Source organism: Cygnus olor, chromosome 3 (assembly GCF_009769625.2).
Source record: "Cygnus olor isolate bCygOlo1 chromosome 3, bCygOlo1.pri.v2, whole genome shotgun sequence".
Lineage (NCBI taxonomy): Eukaryota > Metazoa > Chordata > Aves > Anseriformes > Anatidae > Cygnus > Cygnus olor.
In genome coordinates, this window is record NC_049171.1 from 55,251,239 (window position 1) to 55,272,129 (window position 20,891).

A 20,891-nucleotide genomic window follows, 5' to 3' on the forward strand; every position below is an offset into this window, starting at 1 on the left:
AATAACAGCGATGGGCAGCATGTGGAGACACCCACAGGACTCCAGGAGGGTTTTGATACACAATTCTGGTCCATATAACCAAGCTCATGTAAATTTGGCCTGTGTACATTAGGAGTAGAATGCATATACACTAAAATTTATTTTTCATCCTTCCTGTGATGCTTGAACTAGACTCTCTATTCAGTTCTGTGTTAGAAATAGTATGTAATGACTAAAATTTAGAATAAACATTAATATGCCCATCTATACAGTAGATCTTTTTATCCTTAAGAACCTAAAGAACATCTCAGAACATAAATCACTTTTTCTTTCAAATGTACCTATCTCTGGAAAGGAGGAAAGTAATAAAATCAATAAAAAGCACCCAACAAAATAATGGATGTAAAGAAATTCAGTAGAGCTAACCATCTACTCTGACCAAACTAAAAAAAAAAAAAAAGGAAGATTCAGACAAACTCACATATCTCAGGTGGTTGACTGGATGAAGCTATGATTTTTTGCAGAGCCCAGAAAGCCTGTTCTCCAATTACATGCTCATGGATTTATTCTTACAGCACCCACAGATTTATGCAAGCATTCAGTACAAACTTCACTAACTGGTTCCTGTTAAACACTTCGTATCATTCAGAAAAGAAAAGGTTCTTAAGAAGGATCTTAACTATAACTCAGAGTGGTTTTGTGATATTTATCTAATTATTTTTGAGACTTTTGAATATGAATTGATTTTCAATATTCTCTTTATGTCTTTGTTTGTTTGTTTTTATTATAAAACCTGTATACATTTTTAGCCAATTAAATATTGTTTGGTAAGATTTCTAATGGGCAAGATTTCTAATGATTATTTTTAAGTTAATATCTTCATTCTTCTTTGTGTGTCTACTTGTTTTAAAACAAGTATTACATTCTTTTGTGTATCCTTACCTTTATCTTTTAAAGCTATAGGATTCTTTCCTTCCTTTTCTTTAGTGTGTTCTGTAAAAAAAAAAAAAAAAAAAAAAAAAGAATCTTCAAGCTAGAGTGATAAAAGGTTAACCCCTGGGTTAAGAATTGATTGAAAAACTGTTAGTTTCTCAATGAGCTATGATACCAACTAAATGTGTAGTACAAAACACTGTCTGCACTTTGTGCATGCTAATTTCACAAAGTGAAATTATGAACATTTCTTAACTGTGATGAAAGAACAAAGATTACTCAAAACTCATTTCACTTTGCAGCATTTAACAGCAAACGTTCATAGTGTTCCTAAATTCTGAGTTTGGACTTCTAAGGGCTTTTAGAAATATTTCCTATTAGCAAAGAACTGTTTGCACTTCTTATAATGCTAACAAAGTTTTACCATAAATTTACTGAACTAGTATCACACTCATAATTTGCTAACTAAGCTATATCTTAAGAACAAAAGCCCAATGGACGGCAAGATTTTTTTCTTGATGCAAATATCTTTGGGTGTTATACAGTTTTGTCCTTCAGTGTTACCTTTATCTTTTGTAGCAGCTGGAGATTTCAATTCTTTGTCTTTTCCAGGATCTGTAAAAGAAGTATTCACACCGACAAAGTGACAGTTAGAAACAATAACTGAAATAAACAATGAGATTTAATATTAAGAGAATGAAGCATCTAGATCATGTGAGAGACTACATCTGTAAATCAGAATAAACAGTGAAAAGCAGTGATTGAAAAAGTTGTACAAAATTCACCTATTTCAGTTCTGAATGACTGTAGGTCACAAAATGTGTTTTATTGACTTAATTATGAAGTCTATAAAATTTAAAAGCTTCATCTTAATATGTGATAAGGATATTTTAACTTTCTTAACCAGAAAGTGCAAAACAAAACCCCACTTTTTGCCAGTTTTGATTTATTATATGTGGCTGTAGGTACTTCCCTCATCTGGGATTGTTCATTCTTGCTAAGCAAGTCCAAGGATCTCTCTATTGAAACTATTCTTTTATAAGGATCAGATGCATGTCAAATTGAGAGCAACACAATAGTGACAAATAGGAGGACAAAGAGTTATTTTTAATCTGCCTACTGACAAGTAGTGGAGATGGCTAGGCCACACTATCCTTAATGGGCACTGGATTATGAGGGATAGTCCCTTTGAAAAGGCATAAGAAATAATCTGGTCTAGACAGAAAGCAAGAATATTGTTTCAGACAAAAGATGAGGCTGCGGTTCTGGGCTAATTAAACCAAAGATTCCCTCACCCTTCTCCAAAATTAAGACGACAGATTAGGCTGTCCAAAAATAGAAAGAACAGACTTGGACTTTGAATTCTGCGTGTTAGGTACAGACTACTGGTTGCAGTGGTTTATATATATTATCTGAGAAGCAGTAATTAACTGGCATTTTCTGGAAAAGAAATACAATATTCTTTAGCAGATATGAAGCAAAAAAAGAATAATAAATAAGTCTTTCTATTGGGAAACTCAGAAGCAATTCAGTGCCAGAAATGCTTAAAGATCAGTTACAAGATCCCCTTGGTTTCTGCACATGGGATAAAAGTTCAAGACTCCTAGTGAGCAGGAAGTTGTATTGTGTTTAGCAGATAGATCTGAAACTTCCAGAGCTACAGTGGTTACCCGCAGTGATAATTGTTTACTTCCGGGAATCACACACAATTTACAAAGTCACTTTTGTTATGAAAACATGGAATGTGTCCAACAGCAATTTATCATCATTATCAATAAAGCTTCTTGTTCTTGATTTATTATTGGACTCTGACTAAGAAAAATTAAGTTTACAGGGAACCTACATTGAAGGAATTCAGACATGATAAAATTTTATTTATATCAGAAGTAACCATCAGGTGAAAAAACTTCATTTACTGTTGACACTGAAAGCTGTCTTTTTCCATCCTCACCATATCCCAGACATCTGCTTCAGAAGCTGCCTCTGCTCTCCTGCTTCTACCTTCAGGTTTTGTGCTGAGGATTTTATTATTCAGTCACTAATTTTCAAAGTGAGAAAACAAATAATTCATTGCAAATATCCATGAAAAATATAGGCAGGAGCTATGTATTTCTAATAGTCCTAATGAAAACTGAAGTAACACTAATATTGAAATATTAAGTTAATGACAGTGGCCAGTGCTAACAGAAAAAAAAAAAAAAAAAAAATCAGTGAGAAGGCTGAAAGCTATGTCCTTCTGTGCTCATGAATTAATGAAAATTTCCAAGAGGAATTCCATGACCTGTACAATGCTCTCTACAAAAAAGGGAGTGTGGAAGACACAGACATTTCCTCTCCTCTCTCTCTCGCTCTTTCTCATTTATGATGTGAAAAAAAGAATTTGTGATTAAACGAAGTAACACAGATAAATAGTACACTATTATGCCATTAAAAAACAAACAAAAAAACAACAAAAAAAACACATTTAGTGCACAATATAAACCCGTCATGTTCAGGAGCCTGTCCATAATAACTTACAGTTTTTGTGCAAAATTAAGAATATAGTTATCTAAACTGTTGTAAAAAATGTTATTTCAATAATACATTTTTATTAAAAAAAAAAAAAAAGAACATTAATCAATTCTTAACTGCAGGTTTAAGTCAATACTGACAAAACATCTGGTTTATCAGGAAATATCTGGTGCTTTGGAGACTTTTGCCATCTCCAGGAGAAAAATTTGCTTTTAGGATGGTGACACAGATGATGCAGAAGAATTTGAAGAGTGGTCCAGGGCTGACCTGTAAATGTTAACTTAAACAATAAATAAACACTAGCTATGTTATAGGACTGAACTTGCTGAGGTCTATTAGATAGTCTGGCATAACTTGCTAAAATGACAACCTGCAGCACAAACCCAGTAGAAGAGACTTTTGCTACTTGCTCTGTATTGATTTGCGATGTTAAGCTTATATTGAGATCAGACAACATAACTGAGACTTGTAGTGAGCCTAACAGATTTGTAGAAAAGAACTGTGTGTGAAATAATAAATATAAACTTTGTAAATGAATTTACCATGCTTGCACAGCACAAGCATCTTCCTTTTGACAAGGAAGAATATACAGTAATGGGACAAAGCTTCTTTGGATTAAATAGACTAGCATTTCTCCACATACCCATTGTTCTTATTATCAGCTTTGTTGTATCAGTTCTATTCTGTTTAATCAACTATAATCTACAATGCCCAGTAGCAGCAGGAACTTTAATATTTTTTTTCCCCATCTTTAGATCTGACATTGATTCAACAAGTTAGGGAGAAGAAGTATCTAAATATTTAGCTTACTTGCTTGTTTCATCTTTGGTTTATCTGAAGAAAGAAAGGAGAAGGGAAGCAGAGGTAAAAAGAGAAAAGAAAAAAAAGAAATATTGTAATACATGTTTGCACAGGGATTTTAATACAAACAGATATTGAAAATATGTTTAAAGAAATGTTGTCCCTCACTGCTTAAATACAGTTTGAAAATGATTTCCAATCCATTGTTGCTTGACAGTTAATGTGAAAAATGTTCATGGTTCTCACCTAGTACCTTGCAGACATGCAACCAAACATAAAAATGTCAATTTCATATAACCTTATTTAGATGATGCTAGCTAACTCCTTTCTTAATAATATTGGATATTACAAGACAATATATTTCCTGTTTCCTCATTTCCTTTAGGTATTCACATTTGCCTTAATGACAAGCACGAACTCCCTGACAACATCCTGACATTTGATCATGTCATTTGTCAAACAAATATGGTAAAGAGATAAAGCACTGTCTTTTTTCAGACACTTCTGGCAGTTCTCTGCCTTCTTGCTTTCCTTTTAACAATCAGAAATGTTACATGTAGTTTTGCTTTACTACTAATGAGAGATCAGCGAACTGGAATGTTGCTACAGCCTTCTAGCCCTTTTCCAGTCAGTAGGGATTTGAGGTGAAAGCTACAACAGCATGTTAAACAACTAAAACCATTGTTGAGGTTTGAAACAATGAAGCTACACCCTAATTGCTAACCAAATAGAACTGCTGACACTCCAGATTTTAATGCAAGTCTCCATATTCTTCGTTTTTTCTTAAATCGCAAATTCTAATTTTGATCAGGTCAGACTCCCTCTACTTGTTGACATGTACAAAAAGGTGTACAAAAGATAGAAGAACAAACATTTTCATTTATTAATCCAAAAAATAGTTAAAAAAAAAACCACACTTCTTCATGCATTCATACTTTTGCCGTTAAGAAAAAGAGTCCTCACTTTTACTCAGATCTTCCAGATACCTGGGATCAGTGAATTCAGTACAGTTTTCTCTTCAGTCAAAACATAACCCAGAGCTGTTTCTATCACTTTTTTTATTTTTTTTTTTTTTTTTTTTTTTTTTTTAACTGTTCCATCAGGTATAGAAATGTGTGATAATATTCAAAAAAAACTTTCTGAAAATGTTTTTTTTGCTCATTTGTCTTTGAAAGTCCAATGTGTTGGCAGCACATACAGGGCACAGAAATGAGAAGCAGTTGCAATTACTTAATTAAAATATTCATGTTCATTTATGTGCTGTAGAGGACCTGAGCTGCTGCCAGCATTTGCAAGGAGCTGTAGAGGTAACTGAGATAGACGTTGCATGTTGTTCTTATCTCTTTGACTTGCAGAAACTAGATGGTTGTAGATATGGGGAGACAGAGCTGCTGCTGCTGGCTGTTGTTAGGGAAAATACATTGTCCCCTGTTTGGGCAAGTTGGGGATCAAAATCAGCTGGGATCACAGAACTCGCAGCTTGATGCTATCCATGTGAAACTGCAGTTTGTACTGCCCCATCTATGCTTGTTATGGCACAGTTGAAATATTTTGCAAATAACATCCCATGTAATGGTGGCACGTTGTAGAAGAGACAAATCTTACAGCAAACACCACCTCACTGATGTATGAGGAGGTCAAATAGTGCAGGTGGCTGCGGAGCACTTGTACAGCAATGGAAAATAGTGTGGAAATACCCAGACTAACAATGAATGAAATCTAGGCCAAAGCCTACCTAATTATAACATTTTCCATGATAACTAACAAGCAGCTGACAGCTGCTGCAGGGTGACTATGCTGGCTTGAGTAATGCTGAGTAAAGCTGAAGCTGAGAAACTAGAGAAAAGAGAGAAATAATAGCTCAGCTGACCAAAACTACACTTGTAATTATTCCTTATACTTTATTCTGAAGGTTACTTGCAAATTTGGAAAAACTCCATTATGAAAAGACTGAAAATGCCAAATTCATCATCAGGGCTATAATTGGTAATATGAGCATGAGTAAATACATAAATCACCTTGGTAGGCAGTTAGTAATACAACAGAAAAGAAGTGGATATATATTGTATAAAGGGAGCCAGTGCTGACAAGCTTTAGGTCTTTATGCTAACGTTTTACTACTTTGCTCCTTGCCATACTATCTTAAAATACAGAGATTTTTATTTATTTATTTATTTATTTATTTATTAACAAGTGTGTGAGAAGCTAGTTTGCAGGATATAATGCTGAAAGGTAAAATAATAAATAAATATAAATGTATGTAATGGAGAAAGTCACGATAGGAGACCTGATAGGAGGGGAAAGGAGAATTTCCCTCACTTGCAAGCTCACTCTCATTTGCACATCCTCAGTCCCAAGTAGAGTGTGTCCAAGCATTCTGTCCAGCACTTAGGCGGTGAGATGTGTGTATCCAGTTAATTTGTCCAGAAGACCTTGCAGTGGCACAGGGCACAAGCACTGCCAGCCAACAAGTGCCCAACATACCGTGTTTTTCCAATTTGGCAGCCATGTATTGCTGTCCTTTGTGTCTTCTTGTGCACTTCAAGAGCGGACAGTGATTATGGTCTTTTCCCTTTCCATGTTATTTGACGTCTGGAATTTTATTCACTGTCCTTTGTTTCTTTACCTAGATTATTATTATTTTTTTAAGTCTCCAAGCTTATATAATTTTTTAATATTCTCACCATCATCTTTGTGGTCATGGCTTGAGTTTTGTTTTAGCCTGAATGTAGACTGACCCTTGTTTTTTCTGCTCTGACTAACTTTAAATTGTATGTAGGCTTTGTGGCTTGCTGAACCATGTGCCATCAACACATGTAATTCTTGTATCCCTTCTTCTTCTGGTGTTCCTACTCCTAGACCTTCCTGTTCATACCTCACACATAACAATCCTAACTGTTTTGCTACAAACATCTATAAGTTCTGCTCTCAAAAACCTTTTGAGTTTTCTCAAGCTGCAGTGGATCTTCACAGCTCTTCATAGGGCTAATGTTTCATTTGGGATAAGAAAGGCAGCTCTTCTGACTGCAGGTGGTCTGTGCCCCTATACCTCATTGCAAGTCTGTCTCCAAGACTGAGGAGTAAAGGCTGATCCCTGTCTAGGCTGCTGGGGTAGGAAGCCTTTCACAGGACCTGTGGAACATGAAAGTCCCAGTGCAGGACTTTTAAGATGAAGTGAATGGCTTGCTCACTTTCAGCTTTTGTAGGGGTGGTGGTTTTCTGGAAGTGGGACAAAGCCAGGTTCCTGGTGGAAGTTCCCTCTTACTCCGATAAACAGAGCAGAGCTCTTGCAAATAACAGTCAGAGCAAAGAGTTTAAATGTTGCTGTCATCTAGCTATCTGAATCTGAGGTTTTTGTTTCTGTGCTGTTGTCTTTTGAAGAGAGATAATGCCAACATGCTTTGTTTTCTTTTTACCTTGCTCTCCTGCCTTCATTGCTTTTTCTTCCTTCTTTTCAGGTGCTGCTGCAAGAAAAGATAAGATTTAAGTGACGCTTCTGGTCAGAAGTGTTGCTTTTCTTAAATACTTACAGATTACTTTAAAGCAGATGATTTCAAAGATTTTTCAACCATGAGATTACTTTTTTTCCTGATACAAGACCACATAATAAGCATTTTTGACCTATCTTAAAAAAAATAAATCAAACAGGAACTTATTTCAAAAAAAAAAATAAAAGAATAGCAGCATCTTTTTTTCTTGATCTCAGGTGGAACAGAGGCTAAACTGAAGTGCATATCACATAGCTGAGGATAGAGCTAAGCAAGACTTGCTGAGCCACGTAAGGGTTCCCAACATAAGTATGTTTTTCTCTTTGCAACAGCAGAAACCTCCACTCTGCATCCCTGACACAGCAAACCATTTCCATATAATTTTAAGCATGTATTTAGTCTTACGGAGGATAACAAGCTCCAGTCAGACTGTATATCACTGACACCTAATTTAGTTCTTGTGAGTACTGCAATTTCTGAGTGTGAGAGGAGAGAACCTGACCACTTGTAACAGCAGGGCTGCTAGATCTTTACTGATGCCAGAGGGAAGTAGCAATAAAACTCAGGTCAGGATGTCTGAACGCATCTCACTGAGTATCCCCAAGCTTTAGCTTGCACACTTCCCAAATCGATTTGCACAGCCTCAGAGACAAGGGACGGAGACTATTCATTCACAGCTCCATGCTAAGGATTAAATGATCTAAGAGGAGGAGGTGGAAGAAGGAAACTCTTCAGACTTTACTCTCCTAGGAAGCTTATACAAATAGGGGTATCTTACATAATTTATAACAATTTATATAGCAGGTTTGGCAATGCATAAGATTTCCTGTAGATTTCTGAACATATTGAGAACAAAATATATTTTGGATCATATAATTAAATTATTCAGCTAAAAGTCTGGCAAATATGTAAACATGTTTGTTTAGCTGTAAATGGCACTGCCCTCACTTCACTTTCATAAAGCCAAGCTTTTGTCGTTGCAATTTATAGCCACTATGCTGAATGAGCATAGCCGCTTCTAATTTAAAAGGTGTCCTCCTACAGTATTTGAGACAAAAAAAAGGTAGCATTAAGAAAATATGCTTCACTGTCATTGCCTAGTTTAAAAGAAGTGAAAAGAATAAAAAATCAGCATAAATAGCAGGATGCAACTGGAAGATGAAAATTAATTTACTTCAAATGACCTATATCTTAAGTATAGAAATGTCTTTACAGCTACAGAGTTATCAGCACATAACATCCACTCAGCTTGTTATTTCAGCCTGACAAGCACAGAAATATTTTCAACTCAGTTTTTATTACAGAAAATCACAGTGGTAGTAAATTAAAAACTTGTATTTTAAAGCCAAAGTAAATACTGAGGGTCACATTCCATTACCATTATTTCTTCACTGAGAAATTATGTGAATTCAAAGAACTCAGAAAGTGCTTCCAAGCGTGCTTGCTGTTCTTGCAGGTCCTGGTGGCCACCCTGAGACTAAGCTTGCAGCCCAGGCAGCAGGGAAGCGCTGTGAAGCTGCTGGACATGTTGGCCTAAGCAGGCCAGCTCAGTTTGTATGCCACGGGCTGTCTGCAGAGTCTGCAAGTGGGCTTGAGGCCAGAAGAAGGATATTCTGTTCCCATCAGGAGCTCTTTCCTAAGATTCACTGAAATGTCAGGTATGGACAGATGAATTGCTTAATGTTGAGTGGGATGGACCAACTCTCACACATCAGTCATTCCCCTGCCACTTGCTCTTGTTTATCCCAGAATGCTGTGGGTTGAGAGTGTGTTTGTGAGCAAGCTCCACGTAAACAGTGAAATATTGCACCTCAGTTACGTCACTGTAAAACCGAAACCAGGACACTCAGGTAACTTATTTTATAGAAAGTAATCTTCAGTTTGCCTGAAAGTCAAGTCTGAATAGAAAGGATGACTGACTGGATCCATAGAAAAAAGTGTGAGTACTCCTTTTCTATTCCAGTACGTAACATTGTGTCTGTCATTAGACATACAGAAAAGCAAAGAGGAACAAGGTTAGTTAATATTTATTGTAGATCTCTTCTATTAACATCTAGGTTACTTAGGCCCAGATTAGCAAGGCTACTTAAATCAGAAATAAATTAGATACCTACATGTCTAGGTGAATCTGGGCTTTGAGCCCTGCCACTGTGAGCACAGGGCTCTTAATAATTTTGCTGAAACTGTCAATTATTAAAGAATAAGCTTATTTTAATATGAAAAAAAAAAGATATGAAAAGGGGCACTAGAAACAAGACCCATATGCACTCCAAAATGTATTTTCAGCAGCAATGATAAGAATAAAATGAATTCTTGAGAACAGTTGTTTTCCTCAAAGCATGTTAGTCACTTTAGCTAAAAGAAAGCAGTTTTGGTTTATTCAGTTTCTGAAAACCAGAAGACTGATGGAATAAAAACTGAAAATATTTTCTAGACACTGAATATCAACCTAGAAGAGCAATACAAATTTCTGAGATGAACGGGTATTTAGAGTCATCAAAATTGTGTGGAGGTGGTATACAAATAGTGCAGTTATGATGAAGGAACCAGCCATTCTTAAGCAACCTTGTAGCTAATATTTAAAAATAACAACTAGCACTATTATTAGTATTCTGTCAATCAGTGCATTCAGTAATGCTGTAATGCTTCTGTAAGTGTTTGTAAATAAATTGCTGAGATAGATTAGCACTTTAGTTGCTGTTGGGAACTGGCAAGTAGCATCATCTGGACATGGAAGAGTAATACTTGGAAGAAGAATAAGAACATTGCTTTATTCACTCAGTTTTTTGAGAACGGAGGTGAGCTGCTTTGGTGATGCTGAGAGGTCTTTTATTATCAAGGTAATCAGTGTCACTTTAACAGTCCTTTTAAATACACATAGTATCAGTTTTGGAATAAGACTCCAATGAAGGTTTTGTCCCATTTCTATTAGAACATGGACAAGTTTTCTAAGTAGCTAAAGATTTTGTCCCTTTTACTAAGCATTTTCAAAGTTATGACACTTCTGAGTGGCATCCTGAAAGATCATCTCTGCAAAAGTCTGTCCCTTTGCAGGCAATCCCTACATGAAAAGCTGATCCTTTAGCTGTATCACTTAAGTAACATGGAAGTAGAATAACCTTCTCCTCAGAAGGAGAACATCAGGCATAAAATAAATAATTAACTACTTGAAATAATAATAATAATAAAAAAAAGAATGCATGTAAAAGCAAAAGTAAAAATTTGCCAGGAATCCATCTATTCACCAAGTTATAGTTAAAGAAATAGATGAATTACATGGTGTCTGGACTCCCTTTATATTTTGTCATTTCACAAGAAAATCCTTAGTAACTTGACATAATGTGCATCAACTTGGTTTGTATGATAATTGTTCCTCTGATTCCATCGTAAGCTCTTTGGAAACAAAAAAGAAAGAGCTTAGCAAATATTATTTTGTTGTGAAAGCATCCAGGAGAGCAATCCAGCAGTGAAATATTTCTGCATCTTTAATAGTTGTAGGCTACAATCAAGTTTGTAAGAATATCTTTATCCCAAAACAGGGAGTTTTCATAACTAGGACCTATATCAGAAATATGTGTTCCAAAGAGTCACTGATTTTAAAGCTGTTTTGAGATGTTTGCTCAGTGTGAAGGAAAACTAAAAGAAAACATTGATTGGAGACAAAACTCACTGAACCATGACATCAGAGGCAGGAGCTCCTCGTCATGACTTCACAAACATCAAGCAATCATGAACCTAGAAAGTGTCTACTATGATTTAGGAACTCTTCTGTTGCATGGAGAAAAGAAAAAAATTCCTACCATAAAGACATTACAAAACCTTTTGTGAGAGAATGCAACAAAACTGCCTATAAGCTTGATAGTTTGCCAGAAATACAAGCTAGTGGGAATGGCCAAGACCTTCTTCCATGCCAGCATATTATTATTCTTAACTTCATCACATAAGAAGAGAATTATATCAAAAACCTCACTTGTTTTCAGGCAAGGATGGTTCTCCTTCCATGAATATGCTTAAAAATTTCAATATTAGCCAACAGCTACTAAATATTCAAAACCACACTGCAGCTACAGAGCTGCTGAGTCTAAATGCATTAATATCAGGAGAAAAAAAAAAAAAAAAAGAGGAAAACAAGTCAGTAAAGAGCAGCAATAAATAAGTGAATAGAGACTGAAAAGCAATGGTCTTGTTCAGACCTAGTATAGCTACTAAAGAATGCTAGAATTTGTCTGTCATTGTAAAAAATTAAATTTAGATGAAAACAACAGCATCCCGGTGTGATTCTTACTAAGAGGCAAAAAGAACAGCTGTAACATTTCAATAAAAACATCATTTTTTTCCCTTGAATTACAGGCTATGTTTGAGTTTCAAAATCAGCAAGAAAAAGTTAAATTTAAATGACTTATTAATAAGTATTTTTTTCAGAAATAAACAATTATTCCAGAGCTAACATCAGCAGTTTCTGTTTAATGGGGTTTGGTGACTAATTAAAACTAAATTGTTATTAACTTAAATACAAGAGAAGAATTTCAGGTTCAATATTAATCTGATCCTATGATAAAACTAAGATGGTTGAGATCAACATTTTCAGTTGTGAAACCACTCATTTGACAGCAGAAAAAAATGGAACGATTCTTGTCTAATATAATAGAAACATACAATTTCCATTTGTTTTTAGTGAACTGTGAATTTTGTATACTTTTCTTTGAAGTACCCCTTAATTCAAGTCTTATAAGGCAGGGTTCTCTTCTATTCTTCAAAATACTGGTGACACAATGAAGACAAATTGCATTTACAAATGTTTGCTTCTCATCTAAAAAAGTATGAAATATGCTATTCAGTGGAAAAACTTGAGACCACTCACTGCAACAAAACATATGGATAAAGTCTCTGTTGTTTCAAAGATCCTGTTAATTATAATTCACAGAAGACCTAAAGAAAATAGCTCTTAGTAAAAGGGTAAATATAGTTAGCGAGAATAACATTTTCTAAAGGCCAATGACAACATTTCCCAACAGTGGCCAAGAAAAACTTCAAGTTTGCAGAAATGGACTTAATTCTGCAAGAAACAAACATTTCACCTTTTTTTTTTTTTTTTTTTTGAGACCCTGATGGATACAGGTTTGGCAGAAATGGGTTCATAGTTGTTGAAATGCTGACACTGAATGAACAGTACAGTGTTACAGAAGAAATAATAATGTTTCAAAAAAGATTTGCTCAGAGGCTTCAAGCAATTGGTGAAAGCTCTATTCAGTCACACATAGCAGCAAGACTACCTTTATTTTCAGATTTCGCAGTCTAGAATTTGCTGAAAGTGAAAAAGATGCACACAAAATACTTCCCCCCCCCCCCCCCCCCCCCCCTTTAGTTTTCCCTTTTATCTGGTGGGAGTACAAAGAAAACAAATGTCTAAATTAGTTTTGTTTCTGTTTTGCTCAATACAATTATCTGCATAGCAATGACAACATTATGAATTTAGCCCATGAAGCAGGGAGCTTAAAAACATCCAATAAAGGGAATGCTGCATCAGCTTAATTAATCTCCAAGACTGCGATTCTACAACCCTTCCTCATACTGCAGAACACTATATTGCTTTCCAATGAGTTCTTTGGAAATGAACTCTAAAGTAAAAGAGGATGATTGAGTGACAGCAGTGTGTTAAAAACTAATAATTCTCATTTCTCTGCCTTTGACTTTTGGCAGACAGATTTGGAAACTGTTCACAAGTCTGAGCAGTTGATAAAAGTAGTGCTATTGTTTCAATAGGAATGTTTGCAAAGCGAGGTGGTCTTTGATGTGAATAAATACAGTAGTGTATGGACTCCGAGTGAAGTGCTTTCGCAGTTTATAATGTGCCATCCCATTTTCCACTTGTTTCTAAGATATGACTGGTACCTGTAATGTTCTGGAAGATTCAGAGTTAATATCTTACACTGTGTATATGTAAAAATTCAGACACTAACACCTAATATTTGCTCAGATGGAATTTAAGACCTTGAGGTTTCTGAGCAGTCCCAGTGCCCTGTGCCTTCAGGGAAGGAACAGATGGTGAAGAAAGTTCTGCCCCCGTATCTTCCACCTTCCCCCACTATGAAAGCAAAGCAAAAGCTGAACCTCTCCATAAAAATTCCTAGACTCGGTAAAGAAAACTGCTTCAGTCACTGGTTTTGTGTGGCAGCTGGACTGGCAAAAAGAGAAACGTTACTTTGTGTCAGGTCTTTATAAAAGATCAATTACTTGTCTTTTCTGCCTTTCACAAAACAAACAAACAAAAAACAAACAAACAACAACAAAAACAAACAAACAAAAAAAAACAAACCAAAACAAAAAACACTTATGGCTTGAATTAAGGTTAGAAAATGAATTCAGTAAAGTTGGAGAATTATAGTTTGTCAGTCCATGGATAACTTGAATTTTTTTATTATTATTTTTTTTAAGGGGCCTTTTGGGTGCTGCAAGAAAGGACCCATTAGTATTTAAAAGGTCCATTTTATTTTACATAAGTCATACCTGCTAGCAGCTTTGTCACAAGAAACTTTTTCATTAAGAACAGAGTAAACACCAGCATTCTTCCAATTTAATTTTGAAAACAAAAAAAGTTACCCACCTTTTGACTTCAGAGTTTCCACAGATGCTGTAAAATACAAGAAAATATTCCAGGAAATAACTTTTGCAAATGTATAAAAGTCCTGTTAGAATCAATTTTATAGAATAGGACAGAATATCCTAGCATATTCATCCCTTGGTCAATGTGTTACCTATTTCCACAGAGTAGGCTGAACTACTGTTGAACTACTGTTCATTCATTAGTTTTTATGCGGAGGAAAACTGAGGCACACATATGTTGCTTGTTTGGATAGTCTGATGGCAGATGACTAATAAACCTGTAGCTTAAAAGCAATGGAAAACAAGGTCAGTAGGTAAAGTACACATACAGTTTCACTAGCTTTGCTATTTTCAGGTGCTATTTTCTTTGAGCCTGTTGAAAACTCAAGGCATAACTTAGGAAAAAGAACCATTCTTGTATTGGTACAGGGGAAGATCCATTTTCAGAAGTATTGCTTGAACATGTGTCTTTCAGTTTCATTTGCTTATTATTCTTCATAATTGGATTGAAATGAATTAAGCTACCACATTTCTGTTTCTCATTATTGATACCCTCATTTTGAAGCATTGTGTCAGGTTTTTATGCTATAGAAGAGGAGGGATTCTTATTTTTTTCTCTTCTTTTTTTCTTTTTTTTTTCTTTTTTGTTTTTTTCTTTTATATAGATTGACTGTCTACTGTATTTTTTGCTCAGAATCTGTATCTGAGAAAATAGAGTCATCAGATGAGTGAGTCATCAAGCTTGGCTGTAAAAGGAGTTGAAAATCTTTATGCTCTTCCAAATCTGGTTAAACTTGAGAAGTAGATTCCTGTCAGGAATAAAAGCACTTAGCTACAGGAATAAAATATGTGGGTATAGGTATTTGAAATAAAACCAAACCAGAACAACCGACTTCTTTACTCCCTTCCAAATGCTCAAGTTCCTATTTTGTGTTTTGCTTTCTATCCGTTTACTGTGATCTCCAAGCACAGCCCCTTCCTCCCTGAAAAGACAAACCTTTAAAAGCTGAAATAAAACAATCTCACCATCATTGTTCTTCTCACATACATTTGATAAGATCGCTGTTCCAGAAGGCAAAATAGCTGCATGGCTGCTCCACAGTCAGTCATTTGCTCAAGTAAATTTGATTAAACCAACAAATCTTTATCCCTGGTTTAACTTCTCTTCTCACTATAACTACTCCTGTCTTAACTTAAAATGAAAACAGACAAATGAGAAATTACTGTTCTTTACAGGTCTTACCATGTACTTTTGCTTCTTTCTTTGCTGTTTTGGCTGTAAAAACAAGCAAACAAAACCCAAATATTTACTTACAACAGGGATTATTTTAAAACATTGGGACAGTTGAAAAATAAGATAAAAAAGGGATAATATTTACCAGTATCCACCATTTTTTCTTTCCTATGTGTTTCTGAAAAAGAAAAAAAAAGGTCAAGTACATTTTCCTCTTATAATGTCTTCTCTACTTGAGCTGGACAATCACTTTCATGTTAGAATCATAGAATCACAGAATATCCAAGTTGTAAGGAACCCTCAAGGATCATTGAGTGCAACTCCTGGGTCCCCAGAGGACCACCCAGAAAGTCAGACCATGTGTCTGAGTGTTGTCCAAACACTTCTTGAACTCCAGCATGCTCAGTGCCATGACCCCTTTCCTGGGGAGCCTGTTCCAGTGCCTGACCTCCCTATCAGTGAAGAACCTTCTCCTGATATCCAGTCTGAAACTCCCCTGTTGCAGCTTCAAGCCATTCCCTCAGGTCCTATGGCTGGTCACCAGAGAGAAGAGCTCAGCGCCAGCCCCTCCGCTTCCCCTCATGAGGAAGCTGCAGGCTGCCATGAGGCCCCCCCCTCAGTCTCCTCCAGGCTGAACAAACCAAGTGACTTCAGCTGCTCCTCATATATCTTGCCATCTAGACCCTTTACCCTCTTTGTTGCCCTCCTTTGGACTCTAACAGCTTTATGTCTTTCTTATACTGTGGCACCCAAAACTACACACAGTACTCAAGGTGAGGATGCACCAGCGCAGAGCAGAGTGGGAAAATCTCTGCCCTCGACCAGCTGGCAATGCCGTGCCTGATGCATCCCAGGATACAGTTGGCCCTCTTGGCCACCAAGGCACACTGCTGGTTCATGTTCAGCTTGCTGTCGATCAAAATCCCCAAATGCTGTCGATCAAAATCCCCAAATCCCTTTCTGCAGGGCTGCTCTCCAGTGTCTCATCGCCCAGTTTGTACGTATAACCAGGGTTGCCCCTTCCCAGGTGCAGAATCTGGCACTTGCTCTTGTTAAACTTCATATTGTCAATGGTTGCCCCGCTTTCTAATTTGTCCAGATTTCTTTGCAAGACCTCACCCACCCTCAAAGGAGTCAACAGCTCCACCCAATTTGGTATCATCCATGAATTTCCTCAAAAAAACTTCAAAAACCTTTTACTAGTGGATTCTGGATGTGGCACATTGCTTTGGAGTGTTAGTTCAGGTGAGCCTTTCTCTGCCTTCCTGCACATCAAAATAAAACCTTTATAGTTATCATAAGTCACTTTATCCCCAGTGGTTTTCACAGTGTGGAAACAGGATCAGGTTAACTGCTAATATCGGACACCAAAAGATTTAACCCATATCATAAGGTGCTAAAGGGAACTCTAGTAATAATGCAGGTTAAAATATTTGCAGTTTTACTTCATAGCAGACTAAATGGAGGCCTGTGAACCAGCCATATGTGTCTCTGCAGACATCTGTGACATGCTCCTTGCCTTTTGTCATAGAGACTGGAGAATAAGCAGAACATCTCATACAACTGCAGCAGCTTTACAGCTATGGTATAAGGGGAGGGGGTACGGACTCTTTTACATGAATACACAATGTAAAGGGAGCTGTGGCCAACAGAAGCTGATTACTAAAGGGTCTGGGTCCTGAAACTGAAAAGCTTCGCCCACCTAAGCCCTGTACCCCTCTGGTAAACCATGACTGGGATTTACAAATTTTTAATAGCAATTTCTGTAAGAGCTCTTTCCATCTTGCCAGGATTTGTTTCAGAACCCTTTTAGAGGAGTAGGCGGCCATCCAAAGGGAAGAGGAAAATGTTGAGCTTGTCTCTCAGAAACTCAACATCATCTACCAGGCATGGGCAATGTTCATAATATCAAAAATAATAGATCAGCTTTTGAAATCTGAAGATGATATCTGCACATGCTTTTAAACAGTATACGTAAAAGCTCCAGTGTGCCAGTTTGATTTACACAGGGACATTACCTAAATTTAAGAACATTTGAGCCGACAGATAAAAAGATTAACAGCAACTTCTGTTAAATACACACATTCTTGCATGCTCATCACTTACTTCTATATGATGACTATATTTTCTCCATGTTTATTATGAAAAATAGTTGTATAAATGCTCTAGTATAAAGTTGAAGAATATTAGTACCCTAACACTTTGAAGTCTACAATCAAGATATAAAGTTCCATATGCAAAGTGATTCTGTATGCTGTACCCTCACTAAAATCAAACCTGTCCTTAAATTTGATTTATTCTTGAACTGAGTAAACAAAAAGGGATAAATTTTCTCAGTAGAAAATGAAATATGCTGACCAATAACATATTAATGTGAATATTATCCACATTCAATATTATTTTATAAGCAGTATTAATACAAAATGCAGTGTATATCTAAAAGAAATACTACACAGATCTATGAAAATAATTGATATTTGAAAAAGCATGATGACCCAAAATATGAAAAAACTACAACTGCTAAGTTTTTAAACAAAATTTGTCATTACTCCATACTCCTACTCCTAGTAAGTTTGTATCAAGCAAACCATGTAGTTCTCTCTGGAATGAAATATTCATTTATTTTCTGTTTTAAAATCTGTCCGAAGAGACTGTTTATATATACATTAAAGCAAAATGGAGCTTCTAAATAGTTTTGTTTTGAGCTCTGTAAAACAAACAAGCAACCAAACAACAAAGGATTTTCATTTTTACCATTTAACCAAAAATGTTGATGGAATTTCATGACAATTTCATAAGCAATTTTGTCTGCACTTTAAAGCACAAAGGTTAGTTTTCTGAAATCAGGAACCCAGCTTTAGCATAGTTATATAAAGAACATTTTAATGTGTTTATTATATAATGCACATAGTATAGACTATCATTGATGATTTACAATCACATTGTATATATGACATGAGATTCAGTGGAGATGGTCATGCAGCAGGTTGATGTGGTCCAAGCAATGAGCCAGAAATGTGATTCTCCCAGCAACAAGGATAAGTGGTAGAGATAGAGAGTGGGTTGGCTTTAAATAGTTTATTACCTAGATAAATCTTATATTTTTTATGATGGCATCCTAGCTTGGGTGGCAATCCTATTATAGGCCAAGGAAACAGCAAAAAGTGAGAGGACAGAATTTTGGGACTCAGGGGGTTGTCTGACTCAAAGAACTTAATCATAACAACAGCTGCAGCTTTGGTTTTGTGTAGTGCAAGTGCTCTTCAGAGTATCCAATTTCATACAGATATTTTAGGACTCATCCTGTGAAATTAAGGTTTTGATTGGTTTCGTGGGGTTTTCTGTTTTGCTTTTGCTCAGGACGGCTTCCTGGAAACTAAAGGAAATGTAATTATGACTTTAGTGATTCTGAGGCAATTATTTTTCCCTCTCATTCTAAGATCTGTCAGCTCTCATGAGATGAGGGAACAGTATGACATTAACAACATTCAGAAAGCATTTTTGCAAAGTATAACATTTTTTATTTATTTAGCTTTGTTTCCTGTTTTTTAAACTGCAAACGTTAAGGACATTCCGTAGAGCTTCTTTTACATGAGTTTTACTTCCAGAAGCAATTTGAAATAGCATCCTTTCACATGGGGAAAAAAAAAATAGTAACTAATAGAACTTGACATCAAGCACTTCAGTGGAAATCTGAGATGATATGAAATTTCAGGTAATGCCTCCTATGGTATTTTAATAGAATGAACTGAAATCTTTCATTGCATAAGCCATAAACTTCAGGACAGTTCAGGTCTAGATCTTTTCTTTGTCTTTCCTTTTTGCCTCACATTATCATTGATTGATTTAAATGTCTTTTTATTATTTATTCATTTGCTAACAAGTAGTTAGTATGACACATGAAAGGATATTGCCAACTGTAGGCACATTAGATATTTGCCATGACATTTGTTGTTCTTATCTATAAAGATGTGTGTGTGTGCATGTGTGAGAGAGGGAAAGAGAGAGACTTTACATGTTTTCATTCAGGAAAGTTCTTCTGTAATAAATTATATTCGTACCATGCATGGAATTGAGATTGGATTTACTTTGATATTTCACCATCAAATAAGCTCTGATGCTTTCAAGAAAAGTTTTTTCTGTTTTATGAAAAATGGTGTATAACTTGCTCTTAAAGCCATATAAATGTGTTTTTGGTGACACACTCCTAGATACTGCTGGAGCAGGTGGAAGAGAGAAGAGAACCTGAACTTGCTTTTGCTCATCTTTTCCCCAAACCACACTCTTCCCTAGAGTGCCAACAGTGTTGAAAAGCACGTAGGTTGGCATGTTTGCTGTGGTACACTTTAATCTTCAGTACGATGATGGACAGTCACAAACTGTGACCTTCTGCCATCTGTCAAGAGAGAACTATTGACATCCCATTCTAATCTGTATATCTGTGTGCACAAGTATTTGTGTGTGCGTGTGTGTGTGCGTGCACTTTTATTATGTTCTAATTCACATATATCCAAGAAGTGTTCAGAAAAATAAAAACTGAATTTGGAAATACATTGATTGGGAAAATATTTAAATAAATGGCATTTCAAATGGATTTGTTGTTCTGTGGTATATGCCACATGTCAGATAACCAATATAGTTTTGATTGCACTCAGTAGCCGCAGAAAAAGGCATTTTCTGTGCTTTTGTTTAATTTTGCCACAATTATTTTGATGAATCTAGTTAAAGACTGCTGTTGTCATATTCTAGGCAGTGTCTTCAATACCTAAATCCTTAGAGAGTAGGAAGATAGCCTTCTCTTACAGTCTTGTAATCTTGGTTTTATAGGCTAAGTGCCTGTCATTTCCCCTCTTAGATTTTTATAACGTTGGTTAATTAAAACCAACTGAGTTAGAGTGCTGAAGCTCTCCACGATATTCTTTCTTAGAATATTAAGAACATAAGCAGCCAGATACAGAAAAGGTCCCTTTAGTCTCCTCTGTTGAAGGGAAAGGTTGCAACATGAGCTGGGTTATGTCATTTGACCTGAGATAATCCACATGAGAAAGTTTTGTATTGAACCAGATTTTTCAAGCTGCTCCCCAGAAATACTCGTTTTCCTGAATTTGACTGCTGCTTCTCTGACTGGATCACTGCCAAATCCACTGCCACCATACGTTTTGTTTTGATAAAGGTAGTGAACTGACTGTATGACTGAAGCTCAGTGAGGAAGCTAGTACTAGGATAGACATCATCAGATTGACCAAAGTCCTTAAATTTGGGCTGATTTGGTCAGTCCTCATCAAAAGCAAGTTAGATGCTTTCAAGATCCTTCCACATCACCATACAACAGTTTTGCTGTC

The 20,891-nt window shown here is 36.0% G+C and overlaps 1 protein-coding gene and 1 long non-coding RNA gene across 2 annotated transcripts in view; both read right to left on the bottom strand.

Moving 5' to 3' along the window:
* Positions 1-15,565, bottom strand: part of LOC121067060 — a 55,448-nt gene extending 39,883 nt beyond the window's left edge. Inside the window, exons 1-6 of the mRNA XM_040551097.1 lie at positions 15,559-15,565; positions 14,317-14,343; positions 7,641-7,688; positions 4,234-4,257; positions 1,477-1,527; positions 922-972 (exon numbers count right to left, since the gene is read on the bottom strand). Coding sequence (XP_040407031.1) covers positions 922-972; positions 1,477-1,527; positions 4,234-4,257; positions 7,641-7,659 — 145 coding nt within the window. The 5' untranslated portion in view covers positions 7,660-7,688; positions 14,317-14,343; positions 15,559-15,565. The remainder of the gene's footprint in view (positions 1-921; positions 973-1,476; positions 1,528-4,233; positions 4,258-7,640; positions 7,689-14,316; positions 14,344-15,558) is intronic.
* Position 15,566: 1 nt separating this feature from the next.
* LOC121067853 overlaps positions 15,567-20,891 on the bottom strand; it is a 36,332-nt gene continuing 31,007 nt past the window's right edge. The window contains exons 5-6 of the long non-coding RNA XR_005818484.1: positions 15,695-15,727; positions 15,567-15,591 (exon numbers count right to left, since the gene is read on the bottom strand). This is a non-coding gene — a long non-coding RNA (uncharacterized LOC121067853). The remainder of the gene's footprint in view (positions 15,592-15,694; positions 15,728-20,891) is intronic.